Below are 19,482 nucleotides of genomic sequence, written 5' to 3' on the forward strand. Positions count from 1 at the left end.
TAGCTGGAAACGGCTGATTTTTTATGGAATATCTACATAGGCGTACAGAGGCCCATTATCAGCAACCATCAGTCCTGTGTTCCAATGGCACGTTGTGTTTGCTAATCCAAGTTTATCATTTTAAAAGGCTAATTGAGCATTAGAAAAACCTTTTGCAATTATGTTAGCACAGCTGAAAACTGTTGTGCTGATTAAAAAAGCAATAAAACTGGCCTTCTTGAGACTAGTTGAGTATCTGGAGAATCAGAAATTGTGGTTTCGGTTACAGGATAAAAATGGCCAGAAACAAATAACTTTCTTCTGAAACTCGTCAGTCTATTCTTGTTCTGAGAAATTAAGGCTATTCCATGCGAGAAATTGCCAAGAAACTGAAGATCTCGTACAACGCTGTGTACCACTCCCTTCACAGAACAGCGCAAACTGGCTCTAACCAGAATAGAAAGAGGAGTGGGAGGCCCAGGGACTTTGTTTTTAAAAAAAGAAGCAAAAGGCAAACCTACAGCCTAAGGCCTAAGTAAAAATAGTGAAAATAAAGAAAAACCCTTGAATGAGTAGGTGTGTCCAAACTTTGGACTGGTACTGTGTATATACAGCTCTGAATAGGTGTGTCCAAACCTTTGAGTGGTACTGTGTATATACAGTACCAGTCAAAAGTTTGGACACACCTACTCTTTCAAGGGTTTTTCTTTATTTTCTTTATATTTTTACATTTTAGAATAATAGTGAAGACATCAAAACTATGAAAAAACACACATGGAATCATGTAGCAACCAAAAAAGTGTTAAACAAATTAAAATATATTTTATATTTGAGATTCTTCATATAGCCACCCTTTGCCTTGATGACAGCATTGCACACTCTTGGCATTATCTCAACCAACTTCACCTGGAATGATTTATCCAACAGTCTTGAAGGAGTTCCTACATACGCTGAGCACTTGTTGGCTGCTTTTCCTTCACTCTGCCGTACGACTCATCCCAAACCAGCTTAATTGGGTTGAGGTCGGGGGATTGTGGAGGCCAGGTGATCTGATGCAGCACTCTATCCCTCTCCTTCTTTGTAAAAAAAAAAAGCCCTTACACAGCCTGGAGGTGTGTTGGGTCATTTTCCTGTTGAAAAACAAATGATAGTCCCACTAAGCCCAAACCAGATGGGTTGGCCTATCGCTGCAGAATGCTGTAGTAGCCATGCTGGTTAAGTGTGCCTTGAATTCTAAATAAATCACAGACAGTGTCACCAGCAAAGCACCCCCACACCATAACACCTCCTCCTCCATGCTTTACGGTGGGAACTACACATGCAGAGATCATCCATTCACCCACACCACGTCTCACAAAGACACAGCGTTTTGAACCAAAAATCTCCAATTTGGATTCCAGACCAAAGGACACATTTCCACTGGTCTAATGTCCATTGCTCGTGTTTCTTGGCCCAAACAGGTCTCTTCTTCTTACTGGTGTCCTTCAGTAGTGGTTTCTTTACAGCATTTTGATTATGAAGGCCTGATTCACACAGTCCACTCTGAACAGTTGATGTTGAGATGTGTCTGTTACTTGAACTCTGTGAAGCATTTATTTTGGCTGCAGTTTCTGAGGCTGGTAACTCTAATGAACTTATCCTCTGCAGCATAGGTAACTCTGGGTCTTCCATTCCTGTGGCGGTCCTCATTCGAGCCAGTTTCATCATAGCTCTTGATGGTTTTTGCAACTGCACTTGAGTAAACTTTCTAAGTTCTTGAAATGTTCCGTATTGACTGACCTTCATGTCTTAAAGTAATGATGGACTGTCGTTTCTCTAAGCTTATTTGTGCTGTTCTTGCCATAATATGGACTTGGTCTTTTACCAAATAGGGCTATCTTCTGTGTATACCCCCCCCAAACTTTTGACTGATAGTGTGTATACAGTGGGGTGAACAAGTATTTGATACACTGCCGATTTTGCAGGTTTTCCTACTTACAAAGCATGTAGAGGTCTGTAATTTTTATCATAGGTACACTTCAACTGTGAGAGACGGAATCTAAAACAAAAATCCAGAAAATCACATTGTATGATTTGTAAGTAATTCATTTGCATTTTATTGCATGAAATACGTATTTGATCACCTACCAACCAGTAAGAATTCCGGCTCTCACAGACCTGTTAGTTTTTCTTTAAGAAGCCCTCCTGTTCTCCACTCATTACCTGTATTAACTGCACCTGTTTGAACTCGTTACCTGTATGAAAGACACCTGTCCACACACTCAATCAAACAGACTCCAACCTCTCCACAATGGCCAATACCAGAGAGCTGTGTAAGGACATCAGGGATAAAATTGTAGGCCTGCACAAGGCTGGGAAGGGCTACAGGACAATAGGCAAGCAGCTTGGTGAGAAGGCAACAACTGTTGGCGCAATTATTAGAAAATGGAAGAAGTTCAAGATGACGGTCAATCACCCTCGGTCTGGGGCTCCATGCAAGATCTCACCTCGTGGGGCATCAATGATCATGAGGAAGGTGAGGGATCAGCCCAGAACTGCACGGCAGGACCTGGTGAATGACCTGAAGAGAGCTGGGACCACAGTCTCAAAGAAAATCACTAGTAACACACTACGCCGTCATGGATTAAAATCCTGCAGCGCACGCAAGGTCCACCTGCTCAAGCCAGCGCGTGTCCAGGCTCGTCTGAAGTTTGCCAATGACCATCTGGATGATCCAGAGGAGGAATGGGAGAAGGTAATGTGGTCTGATGAGACAAAAATAGAGCTTTTTGGTCTAAACTCCACTCGCCGTGTTAGGAGGAAGAAGAAGGATGAGTACAACCCCAAGAACACCATCCCAACCGTGAAGCATGGAGGTGGAAACATCATTCTTTGGGGATGCTTTTCTGCAAAGGGGACAGGACGACTGCACCGTATTGAGGGGAGGATGGATGATGCCATGTATCGCGAGATCTTGGCCAACAATCTCCTTCCCTCAGTAAGAGCATTGAAGATGGGTCGTAGCTGGGTCTTCCAGCATGACAACGACCCGAAACACACAGCCAGGGCAACTAAGGAGTGGCTCCGTAAGAAGCATCTCAAGGTCCTGGAGTGGCCTAGCCAGTCTCCAGACCTGAACCCAATAGAAAATCTTTGGAGGGAGCTGAAAGTCCGTATTGCCCAGCGACAGCCCCGAAACCTGAAGGATCTGGAGAAGGTCTGTATGGAGTAGTGGGCCAAAATCCCTGCTGCAGTGTGTGCAAACCTGGTCAAGACCTACAGGAAACGTATGTTCTCTGTAATTGCAAACAAAGGTTTCTGTACCAAATATTAAGTTCTGCTTTTCTGATGTATCAAATACTTATGTCATGCAATAAAATGCAAATGAATTACTTACAAATCATACAATGTGATTTTCTGGATTTTTGTTTTAGATTCCGTCTCTCACAGTTGAAGTGTACCTATGATAAAAATTACAGACCTCTACATGCTTTGTAAGTAGGAAAACCTGCAAAATCGGCAGTGTATCAAATACTTTTTCTTCCCACTGTATATATACAGGTGCATTGTGGAAAAGTTAAGTCATTTAAATAATTCAATTGACAAAATGAAACTCATATGTATCGTGGATTAATTACACAAAAAGTGAAATAGTTAAAGCCTGTATTTGTTTCAATCTTGATGATTACGGCTTACAGCTCATGAAAACCCCAAAATCAGAATATGACATAAGACCAGTGAAAGAAGGAAATGTTATACAGACATGTCAGCATTCTGAAAAGTATATTCTTGTACATGCAGTCAGTACTTGGTTGGGGGTCCTTTGCATGAATCACTGCATCTATGCGGCATGGCATGGAGTCGATCAGCCTGTGGCACTGCTGAGGTGTTATGGAAGCCAAGGATGCTTCGATAGCGGCCTTCAGCTCGTCTGCATTGTTGGGTCTTGTGTCTCTCATCTTCCTCTTGACAATACCCCATAAATTCTCTATGGGGTTCAGATCAGGCGAGCTTGCTTGCCAAGCAACTTGGATTCTGTGCCTCTCCACTCTTCCTCCAGACTCTGGGACCTTGATTGCCAAATGAAATGCAAAATGTACTTTCATCTGAAAAGAGGACTTTGGACCACTGAGCGACAGACCAGTTATTTTTCTCCTTAGCCCAGGTAAGACGCTTCTCACATTGCCTCTGGTTCAGGAGTGGCTTGATACGAGGAATGCGACAGTTGTAGCCCATTTCCTGGATATGTCTGTGCGTGGTGGCTCTTGATGCACGGACTCCTGCCTCAGTCCACTCCTTGTGAAGCTCCCCCACATTTTTGAATGGCCTTTGCTTGACAATCCTCTCAAGGCTCCGGTTATCCCTGTTGCTTGTGCACCTTTTCCTACCACACTTCTTCCTTCCACTCGACTTTCCATGAATATGCTTGGATACAGCACTCTGTGAACAGCCAGCTTCTTTAGCAATTATCTTTTGAGGCTTTCCCTCCTTGTGGAGGGTGTTGATGACTGTCTTCTGCACAAGTGTCAAGTCCGCAGTCTTCCCCATGATTGTGAAGCCTACTGAACTGGACTGAGACCATTTAAAGGCTCAGGAAAACTTTGCAGGTGTTTTGAGTTAGTTAGCTGATTAGTGTGACACCTTGAGTCTACAATATTGAACTTTTACACAATATTCAAATTTTCTGAGATACTGAATTTGGGGTTTTCATGAGCTGCAAGCCATAAATCATCAATTTTAAAACAAATACAGCCTTGAACTATTTCACTTTTTGTGTAATCAACGAAATACAGTGGGGAAAAAAAGTATTTAGTCAGCCACCAACTGTGCAAGTTCTCCCACTTAAAAAGATGAGAGAGGCCTGTAATTTTCATCATAGGTACACGTCAACTATGACAGACAAAATGAGAAAAAAAATCCAGAAAATCACATAGTAGGATTTTTAATGAATTTATTTGCAAATTATGGTGGAAAATAAGTATTTGGTCAATAACAAACGTTTCTCAATACTTTGTATATACCCTTTGTTGGCAATGACACAGTTCAAACGTTTTCTGTAAGTCTTCACAAGGTTTTCACACACTGTTGCTGGTATTTTGGCCCATTCCTCCATGCAGATCTCCTCTAGAGCAGTGATGTTTTGGGGCTGTCGCTGGGCAACACAGACTTTCAACTCCCTCCAAATATTTTCTATGGGGTTGAGATCTGGAGACTGGCTAGGCCACTCCAGGACCTTGAAATGCTTCTTACGAAGCCACTCCTTCGTTGCCCGGGCGGTGTGTTTGGGATCATTGTCATGCTGAAAGACCCAGCCACGTTTCATCTTCAATGCCCTTGCTGATGGAAGGAGGTTTTCACTCAAAATCTCACGATACATGGCCCCATTCATTCTTTCCTTTACACGGATCAGTCGTCCTGGTCCCTTTGCAGAAAAACAGCCCCAAAGCATGATGTTTCCACCCCCATGCTTCACAGTAGGTATGGTGTTCTAACTATCCTAGCTAACTAACTGGCTGAATAAGTTGACGACGGACTCGCTCAAGCTGTCGGGTCTAACCCACAACATTAGACACGGACACGGACGATCTGCTTGCGTGTTGATACACTGGTGGTTTGTTGTGGCTGAGTATTGGCGCTAAACCGTGTTGTTGGAGACTGGCATGCTAGCTGGCTGTGGCGTCTTATGACGAGGTGCCCGGACGTTTTTCACGGAATAATACTGCACCTAGTTAGCTAGCTGAATAAACTAAGTTAGTCTATTCCTAGAAAACATTGAACCGCTGTAGTTTACAACAATTATAGTTTCTGAGGTGGAAGTTGGGAGAGTTATATTTGGGAGTTGTGGTGAGGGAGGCCCCGCTCTCTCCTTTCCCAGATGTTTAGTTAATTTCATTCCGATCTCCTCTGCATTATTGTAGCCATCTGCTGTTGCCTGTCAACTATGCCTCTGCCTATCCCTGTTCTCTCCTCTCCGCACAGGCTACACAAACGCCTCACACCGCGTGGCTGCTGCCTCTCTAACCTGGTGGTCCCTGCACGCACAACCCACGTGGAGTTCCAGGTCACAGGCAGCCTCTGGAACTGCCGTTCTGCTGCCAACAAGGCAGAGTTCATCTCAGCCTATGCTACCCTCCAGTCCCTCGACTTCTTGGCGCTGACGGAAACATGGATTACCACTGAAAACACTGCTACTCCTGCTGCTCTCTCCTCGTCTGACCATGTGTTCTCGCATACCCCGAGAGCATCTGGTCAGCGGGGTGGTGGCACAGGAATCCTCATCTCTCCCAAGTGGACATTCTCAATTTTTCCCCTGACCCATCTGTCTATCTCCTCATTTGAATTCCATGCTGTCACAGTCACTAGCCCATTTAAGCTTAATATTCTTGTCATCTATCGCCCTCCAGGTTCCCTTGGAGAGTTCATCAATGAGCTTGACGCCTTGATAAGTTCCTTTCCTGAGGATGGCTCACCCCTCACAGTTCTGGGGGATTTCAACCTCCCTACGTCTACATTTGACTCATTTCTCTCTGCCTCCTTCTTTCCACTCCTCTCCTCTTTTGACCTCACCCTCTCACCGTCCCCCCCCTACTCACAAGGCAGGCAATACGCTTGACCTCATCTTCACTAGATGCTGTTCTTCTACTAACCTCACTGCAACTCCCCTCCAAGTCTCCGACCACTACTTTGTATCATTTTCTCTCTCCCTCTCCTCCAACACTACTCACTCTGCCCCTACACAGATGGTAATGAGCCGTCGCAACCTTCGCTCTCTCTCTCCCGCTACTCTCTCCTCTTCCATCCTATCATCTCTTCCCTCTGCTCAATCCTTCTCCCTCCAATCTCCTGATTCTGCCTCCTCAACCCTCCTCTCCTCCCTTTCTGCATCCTTTGACTCTCTATGTCCCCTATCCTCCCGGCCGGCTCGGTCCTCCCCTCCAGCTCCGTGGCTTGATGACTCATTGCGAGCTCACAGAACAGGGCTCCGGGCAGCAGAGCGGAAATGGAAGAAAACTAGACTCCCTGCGGACCTGGCATCTTTTCACTCCCTCCTCTCTACATTCTCTTCATCTGTTTCTGCTGCTAAGGCCACTTTCTACCACTCTAAATTCCAAGCATCCGCCTCTAACCCTAGGAAGCTCTTTGCCACATTCTCCTCCCTGCTGAACCCCCCCCCCCCCCTCCTCCCTCTCTGTGGATGACTTCGTCAACCATTTTGAAAAGAAGGTTGACGACATCCGATCCTCGTTTGTTAAGTCAAATGACACTGCTGGTCCTGCTCACACTGCCCTACCCTATGCTTTGACTTCTTTCTCCCCTCTCTCTCCAGATAAAATCTTGCGACTTGTGACGGCAGGCCGCCCAACAACCTGTCCGCTTGACCCTATCCCCTCCTCTCATCTCCAGACCATCTCCGGTGACCTTCTCCCTTACCTCACCTCGCTGATCAACTCATCCTTGACCGCTGGCTATGTCCCTTCCGTCTTCAAGAGAGCGAGAGTTGCACCCCTTCTCAAAAAACCAACACTCGATCCCTCTGATGTCAACAACTACAGACCAGTATCCCTTCTTTCTTTTCTCTCCAAAACTATTGAGCGTGCCGTCTTTAGCCAACTCTCTTGCTATCTCTCTCAGAATGACCTTCTTGATCCAAACCAGTCAGGTTTCAAGACTGGTCATTCAACTGAGACTGCTCTTCTCTGTGTCACGGAGGCTCTCCGCACTACTAAAGATAACTCTCTCTCCTCTGCTCTTGTCCTTCTAGACCTGTCTGCTGCCTTTTATACTGTGAACCATCAGATCCTCCTCTCCACCCTCTCTGAGCTGGGCATCTCCGGCGCGGCTCACTCTTGGATTGCGTCCTACCTGACCGGTCGCTCCTACCAAGTGGCGTGGCGAGAAGCTGTCTCCGCACCACGTGCTCTCACCACTGGTGTCCCCCAGGGCTCTGTTCTAGGCCCTCTCCTATTCTCGCTATACACCAAGTCACTTGGCACTGTCATATCCTCACATGGCCTCTCCTATCATTGCTACGCTGACGACACACAACTAATCTTCTCCTTTCCCCCTTCTGATAACCAGGTGGCGAATCGCATCTCTGCATGTCTGGCAGACATATCAGTATGGATGACGGATCACCACCTCAAGCTGAACCTCGGCAAGACGGAGCTGCTCTTCCTCCCGGGGAAGGACTGCCCGTTCCATGATCTCGCCATCACGGTTGACAACTCCGTTGTGTCCTCCTCCCAGAGTGCGAAGAGCCTTGGCGTGACCCTGGACAACACCCTGTCGTTCTCCGCTAACATCAAGGCGGTGACCCGATCCTGTAGGTTCATGCTCTACAACATTCGGAGAGTACGACCCTGCCTTACACAGGAAGCGGCACAGGTCCTAATCCAGGCACTTGTCATCTCCCGTCTGGATTACTGCAACTCGCTGTTGGCTGGGCTCCCTGCCTGTGCCATTAAACCCCTACAACTCATCCAGAATGCCGCAGCCCGTCTGGTGTTCAACCTTCCCAAGTTCTCTCACGTCACCCCGCTCCTCCGCACACTCCACTGGCTTCCAGTTGAAGCTCGCATCTGCTACAAGACCATGGTGCTTGCCTACGGAGCTGTGAGGGGAACGGCACCTCCGTACCTTCAGGCTCTGATCAGTCCCTACACCCAAACGAGGGCACTGCGTTCATCCACCTCTGGCCTGCTGGCTCCCCTACCTCTGCGGAAGCATAGTTCCCGCTCAGCCCAGTCAAAACTGTTCGCTGCTCTGGCACCCCAATGGTGGAACAACCCCCCCCAAAAAAAAACAATTGTTATCCCACTGGCTATAAGGTGAATGCACCTATTTGTAAGTCGCTCTGGATAAGAGCGTCTGCTAAATGACGTAAATGTAAAATGTGTTCTTTGGATGCAACTCAGCATTCTTTGTCCTCCAAACATGACGAGTTGAGTTTTTACCAAAAAGTTATATTTTGGTTTCATCTGACCATATGATATTCTCCCAATCCTCTTCTGGATCATCCAAATGCACTCTAGCAAACTTCAGACGGGCCTGGACATGTACTGGCTTAAGCAGGGGGACACGTCTGGCACTGCAGGATTTGAGTCCCTGGCGGCGTAGTGTGTTACTGATGGTAGGCTTTGTTACTTTGGTCCCAGCTCTCTGCAGGTCATTCACTAGGTCCCCCCGTGTGGTTCTGGGATTTTTGCTCACCGTTCTTGTGATCATTTTGACCCCACGGGGTGAGATCTTGCGTGGAGCCCCAGATCGAGGGAGATTATCAGTGGTCTTGTATGTCTTCCATTTCCTAATAATTGCTCCCACAGTTGATTTCTTCAAACCAAGCTGTTTACCTATTGCAGATTCAGTCTTCACAGCCTGGTGCAGGTCTACAATTTTGTTTCTGGTGTCCTTTGACAGCTCTTTGGTCTTGGCCATAGTGGAGTTTGGAGTGTGACTGTTTGAGGTTGTGGACAGGTGTCTTTTATACTGATAACAAGTTCAAACAGGTGCCATTAATACAGGTAACGAGTGGAGGACAGAGGAGCCTCTTAAAGAAGAAGTTACAGGTCTGTGAGAGCCAGAAATCTTGCTTGTTTGACCAAATACTTATTTTCCACCATAATTTGCAAATAAATTCATAAAAAATCCTACAATGTGATTTTCTCGATTATTTTTTCTCAATTTGTCTGTCATAGTTGACGTGTACCTATGATGAAAATTACAGGCCTCTCTCATCTTTTTAAGTGGGAGAAACTTGCACAATTGGTGGCTGACTAAATTCTTTTTTCCCCCACTGTATATGAGTTTCACTTTGTCAATTGAATTATTGAAATTACTTAACTTTTCCACAATATTCTAATTTATTGAGCAGCACCTGTGTGTGTGTATATATATTATATATATATATATATTTTTTTATTTTGCTGCCTCTTGGCCCCGCCCACAGGCCTGGGCCCATGGGCTTCTGCCCCAGTAAAACCTGTATTAATCCGGCCCTGTCCATAGATGCCACATATCAAGTTTCGTGCAGATCAGTCATTGGGTGCCAGAGGAGTGGCGTTTTATATGTTTTTCACAAATATGAAAAAGGCGGAAAATCCATCATGGCTGGACCTTATGGGTCCCTGAGGCAAAATAAATCCTTGTGAGGAGAGGGACCTATGTAGGACATTTTACGACTTTCGGTCAAACGGGGTGAGGGGCGTGACCTTTCAAATTTACCATTTTCAATCGCTTGTTATAGCGCCACCATCTCGCCAATCAGTGTAATTTTGTAAATGCCGGATCTCTATGGCCAGATGCATCATTCACCCAAGGTTCGTCAAAATCGGGTCAGTGCTGTCTGCGATGTCGCGTGTGATGAACGTACTAACGGACTGAGACAGATCCTCAGATCCTCTGTCCCTCATCCCCTTATCGTAAGGGACAATAATGAAGAGGATCATAAATGCTTTTCTTTAAAGGTTTTTGATTTTTTTTCATAACATAATAAACATTATGCCATTGTGTAATGAAATTAAGCAAACAAAATAACCATATTTGTAAGTGATGACTGTCATGTCTTCCCGTTCTGTGTTTTCCTAGGGCCAATCCTGTACTTCTCCCCTGCCCCAGTGGGAGGAGGTGGACCTGGAGGAACTGCAGCTGAGACAGAAGCTGGACCAGCTGACGGGCAACATCAGTGACAAGGGCCTGTCCTCGGAGGAGGATGAACCCAAGAGGCCCCTGTCCCCCAAGGATAGCCCAGGGAGGAGAAGGCGCCTTAGTGGGGACGTGAGCCCATCCGTGTCCCTCTCCAGACCCTCCTCCAGACCGGGCATCATGATCAGCCCACCCATCAATGAACTGCTGGAGCCCTCTGAAGTACAGGTTGAGAAACGCAAGGCTGACCGACTGGGTTTGACCTCAGTCATCTGTGGGCCACAAGATTGTTAGCCCGTCGAGCTAAAGCCAAGGCAATAGCTCAGGGAGCTAATGCAAGTCTTTAGGTCTCAAGCAATGTTACTCATCATAGTATTTCACAGAACCACCTCCATTTCACCATATTACACACCTCCAATCCTAACCTGAGATATTTGAGTCAATGGAATATTTGCGTGAAAGTTTACTTAAAAGTTAATCACTAATACTCATACGCACAACATTACAAACATGCGTACACACATATTGTAAACTAACATGCATATTGTAGCAAACACATCACACCTGCACTGTGTTATGGAAATATAAACTTACAAGCAGAAATTAATGGTACAATTGTAAGGCAACCAGCTGCAATAGGATTTTGCAGCTGTTTTTTATTTGTGTGAAATTTTGTTGAGAACTCACAATTATATTGCAGCCTTATAATTGTACGTTGAATCAACATATACTTTTTTTGTTGTGTAGGTTTTGCCTGAACTTTTAATCCTGAAGTCTTTTAGCGATATATTTGACCTTTTTACACTGGATATCATTGGATGGAGAAGAGCTTTTTAAGCCACTTCACTGAAGTGCACGCTCAGCCATTATTCAAGTTTCTGTGCCTCCCTGTTTACATGTTCCTTCACAAACAGCTTGTATCCAACAGATTTACTGAAAAATAGGCAGAACTGGGAACATATTTCCTTTAAGTGGTCACTGCTCCAAATTCAAAACTGTTTCAATACAGATTTCGATCATATTCTCTTGAAACAAGCAAAAGTAGTGGGTATTTTGGCCATTTTTGTATTGAAACGTGTTATTATCACCTGACCATAAAGGATATTAAAGCGTGATAAGGTGTTTATTCAAACAACATGTCATTTAACACCTAATGTCACAAAACACCAAGTTAAAACCAACTTTTTAGAGCAGATATTTGTGAGCACAAACAATGTATCTATTCATTAAGTTGTAAAGACTCAGGGGTGGACAAACATTTAAGATGTGAAGCCATCTAATGGAAAGCACAAACCATGCAACACCTGAAGTTAAAACCATTAAATGTTTTAGGGCAGATATTTGTAAGCACCTAAGCCACATCTATTCATTCAAGATGTGAAGCCAGAATGGTGGACATTTTGTGCTCAGATATTGAAGATGATCATTACTGAACTTACAAACCATTTGTTACCTTAGAAACAGAACAGAAGTTCAAAGGTCAGGCGTTACTCTAATAGAGCTCTTTCTTTCCCATCAGCCCCTGTTTTTAGCACAACCTTTTTTGAAACGCGTCGTCTGGGTTTGACTTAATGGCTAAAGTAATGTATGAATAGCAACTTGATGAAAAGAAGGACATACAGTACATGTAGCCAAAAGGATTATGACTCTCTAAAACCACACTGTGCTGGATAGATACATTTTTCAGGATGAATGAAGAATTCTGTCTCTTTCATATCTTTCTTTAAGATATCATTTTTCTTATCCACCTGTAGCCTTTGGTGAGCAAGTCTAATAGCACAGTTTCTCTTATTCTAAACTTAGCCAGTAAGTGAATAGAAAAATCATCAGTTGCTACAGGTAGGACATGGACGTGTACAAACAGACCAGCTATGACCTCCGTAAGGCAATCAAAGAGGCAAAACGACAGTACAGAGACAAAGAGGAGTCGCAATTCAATGGCTCAGACATGAGACACGTTGCAGGGACTCCAGACAATCACGGATTATAAAGGGAAAGACAGCCACGTCGCGGACACTGACGCCTCTCTCCCGAACAAGCTAAACACCTTCTTTGCCCGCTTTGAGGAAAACAACAACGAACCGCCGATGTGGGCCCCTCCGTTCACTGTGGACTGTGTGGCCGGATCTCTGTGGCCGACGTGAGAAAGACATTTAAGCGTTAACCCTCTCAATGGTTCTGGCCCAGAAGGCATCCCAAGCCGCGTTCTCAGAGCATCTGCAGACCAGTTGGTTTGAGTGTTAACGGACATATTCAATCTCTCCCTATCCAAGTCTGTTGCCCCCATTTCTTCAAAATGTCCACCATTGTTCCTGTACCCAAGAAAGTGAAGGTAACTGAAATAAATGACTATCGCCCCGTAGCACTCACTTCTGTCATCATGAAGTGTTTTGAGAGGCTAGTTAAGGATCATATTACCTCCACCTTACCCGACACCCTAGACCCACTACAATTTGCATGCCGCCCCAATAGATTCACAGACAACGCAATCGGTATTGCACTGCACTCTGCCCTATCCCACCTGGACAAGAGGAATACCTATGTAAGAATGCTGTTCATCGACTACAGCTCAGCCTTCAACTACATAGTGCCCTCCAAGCTCATCTCTAAGCTCAGGGCCATGGGTCTGAACCCCTCCCTGTGCAACTGGCTCCTAGACTTCCTGACAGGTCGACCCCAGGTGGTGAAACACTTCTGCCACGCTGATCCTCAACACAGGGGCCCCACAGGGGTGTGTGGTCTGTCCCCTCCTGTACTCCCTGTTCCCCCATGGCTGCGTGGCCACGCACTTCTCCAACTCAATCATCAAGTTTGCTGACGATACAACAGTGATAGAATGACTACAGTGGTAGTCATTCTATAGCTAGAGGACTCCTAATATCTCCAGAAATGATTAAGACAAATATTATACTGTTGTTGTTTTTGTAATTAGTGGCTGTATTGGAGGGGGAGTGGTTTCTCCTCAGTAATTAGTACCGGGAGGTGTGCTCTTCACCTCTGCAAGGCAATTATCAATTAGTGTTAGTACTTCAGTCTCCCCTGTTTTCTCAGCGGCAGCTGTAAGCAGTGGTCATGTCAGTGGCGGTCTTGTTGCAAAACTAAGACGGTTGTACGGAGTGGTTCGAGGAAGGCTCCACACCACTCTCTCACTTGAATATCTTACCTAGTTATTTTCTGATGATCTCATTTAGCTCTTTTGTAGCTTTGGCAACTGTGTATGTTTTCTATACCTGTTCACTCCTCTCCCTGTAGGCTTTACAGACGCTCCCCATCCCTTGGTTGCAACAGTTTGCAACCCTTCTAATTTGGAATTCCTGGTCTCTAGTAGCGTTCGGAAATGCCGATCTGCGGTCAAGAACGCCAAGTTCATCTCAGCCTATGCTGCACTTCAGTCCCTTGACCTTTTGGCCTTGACAGACATGGATCACCCCAAAGAACACTGCTACTCCAGCTGCTCTCTCTTCATTTGACTACGTTTTCTCTCATAGTCCAAGAGCATCTGGTCGTCGTGGTGGTGGCACGGGGCTACTCTTCTCTTTTCTCCCTCACTCACCTGTCCATCTCCTCATTTGAATTCTATGCTGTCACTGTCAATTGTCCACTCAATATTAATTTGATTTGATTTTGATGTACAGTTGAAGTCGGAAGTTTACATACACCTTAGCCAAATTCATTTAAACTCAGATCAGAAGTTTACTCAATTAGTATTTGGTAGCATTGCCTTTAAATTGTTTAACTTGGGTCAAACATTTCGGGTAGCCTTCCACAAGCTTCCCACAATAAGTTAGGTGAATTTTGGCCCATTCCTCCTGACAGAGCTGGTGTAACTGTGTCAGGTTTGTAGGCCTCCTTGCTCGCACACGCTTTTTCAGTTCTGCCCACACATTTTCTATAGGATTGAGGTCAGGGCTTTGTGATGGCCACTCCAATACCTTGACTTTGTTGTCCTTAAGGCATTTTGCCACAACTTTGGAAGTGTGCTTGGGGTCATTGTCCATTTGGAAGACCCATTTGCGACCAAGCTTTAACTTCCTGACTGATGTCTTGAGATGTTGCTTCAATATATCCAAATAATTTCCCTTCCTCATGATGCCATCTATTTTGTGAAGTGCACCAGTCCCTCCTGCAGCAAAGCACCCCCACAGCATGATGCTGCCACCCCTGTGCGTCACGGTTGGGATGGTGTTCTTTGGCTTGCAAGCGCCCCCCTTTTTCCTCCAAACATAATGATGGTCATTATGGCCAAACAGTTATATTTGTTTCATCATCATGTTTCATCAGACCAGAGGACATTTCTCCAAAAAGTACGATCGTTGTCCCCATGTGCAGTTGCAAACCATAGTCTGGCTTTTTTATGCCGGTTTTGGAGCAGTGGCTTCTTCCTTGCTGAGCGGCCTTTCAGGTTATGTCGATATAGGACTTGTTTTACTGTGGATATAGATACTTTTGTATCTGTTTCCTCCAGCATCTTCACAAGGTCCTTTGCTGTTGTTCTGGGATTGATTTGCACTTTTCGCACCAAAGTACATTCATCTCTAGGAGACAGAACGTGTCTCCTTCCTGAGCGGTATGATGGCTGCGTGGTCCCATGGTGTTAATACTTGCATACTATTGTTTGTACAGATGAAAGTGGTACCTGCAGGCATTTGGAAATTGCTCCCAAGGATGAAGCAGACTTTATTTAAATTTATTTTGAGGTCTTGCCTGATTTCTTTTGATTTTCCCATGATGTCAAGCAAAGAGGCACTGAGTTTGAAGGTAGGCCTTGAAATACATCCACAGGTACACCTCCAATTGACTCAAATTATGTCAATTAGCCTATCAGAAGCTTCTAAAGCCATGACATCATTTTTTGGAATTTTCCAAGCTGTTTAAAGGCACAGTCAATTTAGTGTATGTAAACTTCTTACGCACTGGAATTGTGATACAGTGAATTATAAGTGAAATAATCTGTCTGTAAACAATTGTTGGAAAAATTACTTGTGTCATGCACAAAGTAGATGTCCTAACCGACTTGCCAAAACTATAGTTTGTTAACAAGAAATTTGTGGAGTGGTTTAAAAACGACTTCAACTGTAGATGTAGAGAGGAGTAAAAGGCGCTCAACCAACGTGATATGTGATAAAATTGTATGAGCACCGAGAAGGAAAAGGTGCAACTCTCACTCACAATGAAAAACGTGATACTTTATATATACATCTATTAAAAACATGAAGTTTCGGCCGCCAATGTCCTTTATAAGATGTGCAGATGTATCAGAACATGTTTCATAGATGCAGAATGGTTAGTCACTGGCAGAATTGTGTACATAATGCGTGTTAGAAGTTAGCAACTATGAATAACTAATTCCAGTACAATTAGGTAGGGAACATAGTAAGGCCTTCGAGTATGAAAAATGTATGTACTCACTAACTGTAAGTCGCTCGGGATAAGAGCGTCTGCTAAATGACTAAAAATGTAAATGTAAAAATGTGTTACAGTGGATTTTAGGGTAGCCTAAGGTTATATTCATTTTATGTCATTCATTTAATGTCCCAATCTTTCTCTGTAGGCCTATTTTTCAACAGGATATTCCAGGAGCCGCCGTGAGGACAGTTCTCTGAACCGCTACCGTCCTACCACCACCACGGAGCTGTTTGAGCTGGAAGGCATGGTGGCGATGGCCGCTGCCACAGTACAGAGCACAGTGAGCGAGGTAGGGGTCAATTTACAGTGAGGTCCAAAAGTATTTGGACAGTGACACATTTTTTGTTGTTTGGCTCTGTACTCCAGCACTTTGGATTTTAAATTATACAATGACTACAAGGTTAAAGTGCAGACTGTCAGCTTTAATATGAGCGTATTTTCATCCATATCGGGTGAACCATTTAGAAATTTCAGCACTTTCTATACATAGGCCCCCAATTTTAGGGAACCAAAAGTATTTGGACAAATTCACTTGTGTTAAACTTTGAGTGCTTGTTTTGGACCCGGTACAAAGATCATACCCCCAAGACTTGCTAACCTCTCACCATGACCAATTATGGGGGAGATTAGCATTTTTTGGGGGGTATGATAGTTATGCAGAGGTGGGACCAAGTCACTATTATTTGAGTCACAAGCAAGTCTCAAGTCACAGGGTTGAGTCCCAAGTAGAACGTGTTGAGTCTGGAGTCAAGTCCAAGTCATGCATTCTAAGAGCAAGTAGAGTCGAGTCACAAGTTTCCCCCAAAAAAATAATCTATACATTCAGTGACTTGATCTTTGTCTATTTATTGAGGCTACCAGACACGCTTTTCATTATTTTGTCTACAACACATTTTGATTATGTAATTGTAAAATAGGGACGTAAGGGCATGAAATCAGCAGAAGGCAAGGCAGGTTGACGTGCTCAGAGTATAGATTTATTTACAGGTCTTGGTGATCCAATGGTGAAAGGGCCATATCATACAAAATATACATGTAGATTTACCAAATATACACGGGTAATAGCCTGAAAGAAATAGCTTGTATCTGGCTATCTGAACGGACACAGGTAAAGGGCAAGACTGCACAGCCTCCCCTTGAGAAACCAAATAAAATCTGTCTAACAGGATCTCAATCAGGTAGCCTACATAAAGGTTGCGTTCCCCTGCTCAGACATTGCATGCATCAACCAATGGTTGCAAGTCATCGACTGTGTCATTGACTGACAGATTGCTATAACTTATGATGTGGTTAGCTGATACATAAAATACAGTTTCAGGCATTGTAAGCTGTGGCATGTGTCAGCAACATCTGGGCAGAGGAACACACCCATAAGCACTTGGCCCCTCTCAGGACCCAATTGGCAATTACAGCAAATAAGCTGGTTATACAATGTAAAAGGTAATTTCCACATCCATTGTACATTGGTACATTCGTCTTAATCAGACTTAAGAATTATTCATGATTACCATTCATACATGGAACAATAATTGTATCTTATTCAACATACTGACTCCAAAGCATGGCGCGCAGGCCATGTAGCGCACTAAGGTGTGCGCGCTCCTATTATGCAAAACCAGAATGACCGAAACGTAGGACACAGAACTCCGACATAACTAGGGAAATATGAATAAAGGAAACCATACGTTGAATTAAATAAACAGAACTTGAGTCTTGTGAATGTTCATGTGCACAATAAACATCGCGCCCACTGAGGGTAAGAAATGGTAATTGAAAATGTACCGTATCAAACAAACAGATGTCTAAATGTTGCAATAAATGGTAAGGGCTGGAATAATGAAACGCTAGCAATTATTGTAAGGTTAAATTAAATATAGATTTACCACATATGCATTTAAACATGTGAAAGCAACAGCAAACATTTCAACAAGAGAACAAATCGCTTTCCACTGGCAGGTGTAATGCATATGCAGGGAGTCAGGAGCAGAAGGTGAGTTTAATAATGAAACGATACAAAATAACAAACATTGAGCCGCTTACTGAACGTGAGAGAAAACAATACTGCCTGATGACTGAAGCTTACTGAGGGCTATATGAAGGGAGAGTAATCAGGGTGGTGATGAAGTCCAGGTGTGCTTAAGATGGGGAGCAGGTGTGCGCAATGATGGTTGCCAGGTGTGAGCAATGTGGGTTGCCAGGACAGGTGGTTAGTAGACCGGCGACATCGAACGCTGGAGGGAGGGAGCAGGAGTAGGCGTGACAGCGGGAGTTTGGAGAATGTCTATGGTGCTTCTTCGCCACAGTAATAATTCATTTGAATAACAAATTCCAAATGCACGCTTAATACTGCAAGTAAATGAAAAATAAAATAAAAAGTAATTATACATTTCTGTCAATTTTGACATTCCAAAAGACCAGTAGGCCTGTGCTAGTAATTGTTGCTTAATACCCCATTGTTGATGAGCTTGCAAAGTAAACAGTTAATATTCTTGATCACCAAACAATTTTTAGAACTGCATATTTATTTATTATGGTAATCCTATCTCCCTACAATTTGTCGTTTGCTCTGCACCTGATCCTATAGCTGTACAAGAAATCAGCAATATTTTCGCTAGCTCACCCGACCTGTGTAGCGTGACAGTTTTTTGTTTAATCAGAGGGCCGAGTGTGCGTTTCACTAGCCAAGTTTTTTTTGCAAGGGCGATGCTACGGCTACTGTCTCTAGCTGCTGCGTGGAGAGTAATTCGCTACAAAACCTGGCCAGATCATTTCAAGTCATCAGTCTCAAGTTAAAGTCGAGTCCCGAGTCTTGAGGCTCCCAGTCAAGTCTCAAGTTAATAGAAAATAAAATAAGTAGAGTCTCAACTCATTCAATTTGTGACTCGAGTCAGACTCTACAACTCTGTATTTATGTCTCTGTAACTTTCTCACTCATCATTATTTACGATTCATTCATGACATATTCTATTCTTATTTACAATAAAAGTGACTCTAAAATTACACAATATATTATTTACCATTAATTTCTATTGGGCACAAAATAATCTGAAACACAACCAAAACAAACTGCAAATGCCTCCAACAAGTTTGTAAATGTTCTAAACAACACATAATATTGTATAGTACCCTCATTTTGGTTTCAAAACTACAAGTTCTACAAACACATGCTTAGTACTGTTAGAAAGGTAAGAACTGTATGATTCTGATAAAGGTGTCAGAAATAATGTGAATATCACAGAGCTGGGGGTGTCCCCCAATTGTCAAACGTTGGGGAATAAGAGATTTGAAAGTCTAGGTTTGACATAAAATACAGTGCATTCAGAAAGTATTCAGACGCCTTTACTTTTTCCACATTTTGTTACGTTACAACCTGTTTTCGCTTTGTCATTATGAAGTATTGTGTGTAGATTGATGAGGAATTGTTTTTATTTAATCCATTTTAGAATAAGGCTGTAATGTGGAATGTGGAAAAAGTAA

At 43.9% G+C, this 19,482-nt stretch overlaps 1 protein-coding gene across 1 annotated transcript in view; it reads left to right on the plus strand.

The window, feature by feature from the left end:
* Nucleotides 1–19,482, plus strand: part of LOC311129682 (melanophilin-like) — a gene marked incomplete at both ends in the record, with an annotated part of 144,944 nt that overhangs the window by 114,523 nt on the left and 10,939 nt on the right. Inside the window, 2 exons of the mRNA XM_084162080.1 lie at nt 10,543–10,827; nt 16,151–16,294. Of these exons, the coding sequence (XP_084018206.1) occupies nt 10,543–10,827; nt 16,151–16,294 (429 nt within the window). The remainder of the gene's footprint in view (nt 1–10,542; nt 10,828–16,150; nt 16,295–19,482) is intronic.

The sequence above is a fragment of the Coregonus lavaretus genome, assembly GCF_964263955.1.
Source record: "Coregonus lavaretus genome assembly, chromosome: 5".
Classification (NCBI taxonomy): Eukaryota; Metazoa; Chordata; class Actinopteri; order Salmoniformes; family Salmonidae; genus Coregonus; species Coregonus lavaretus.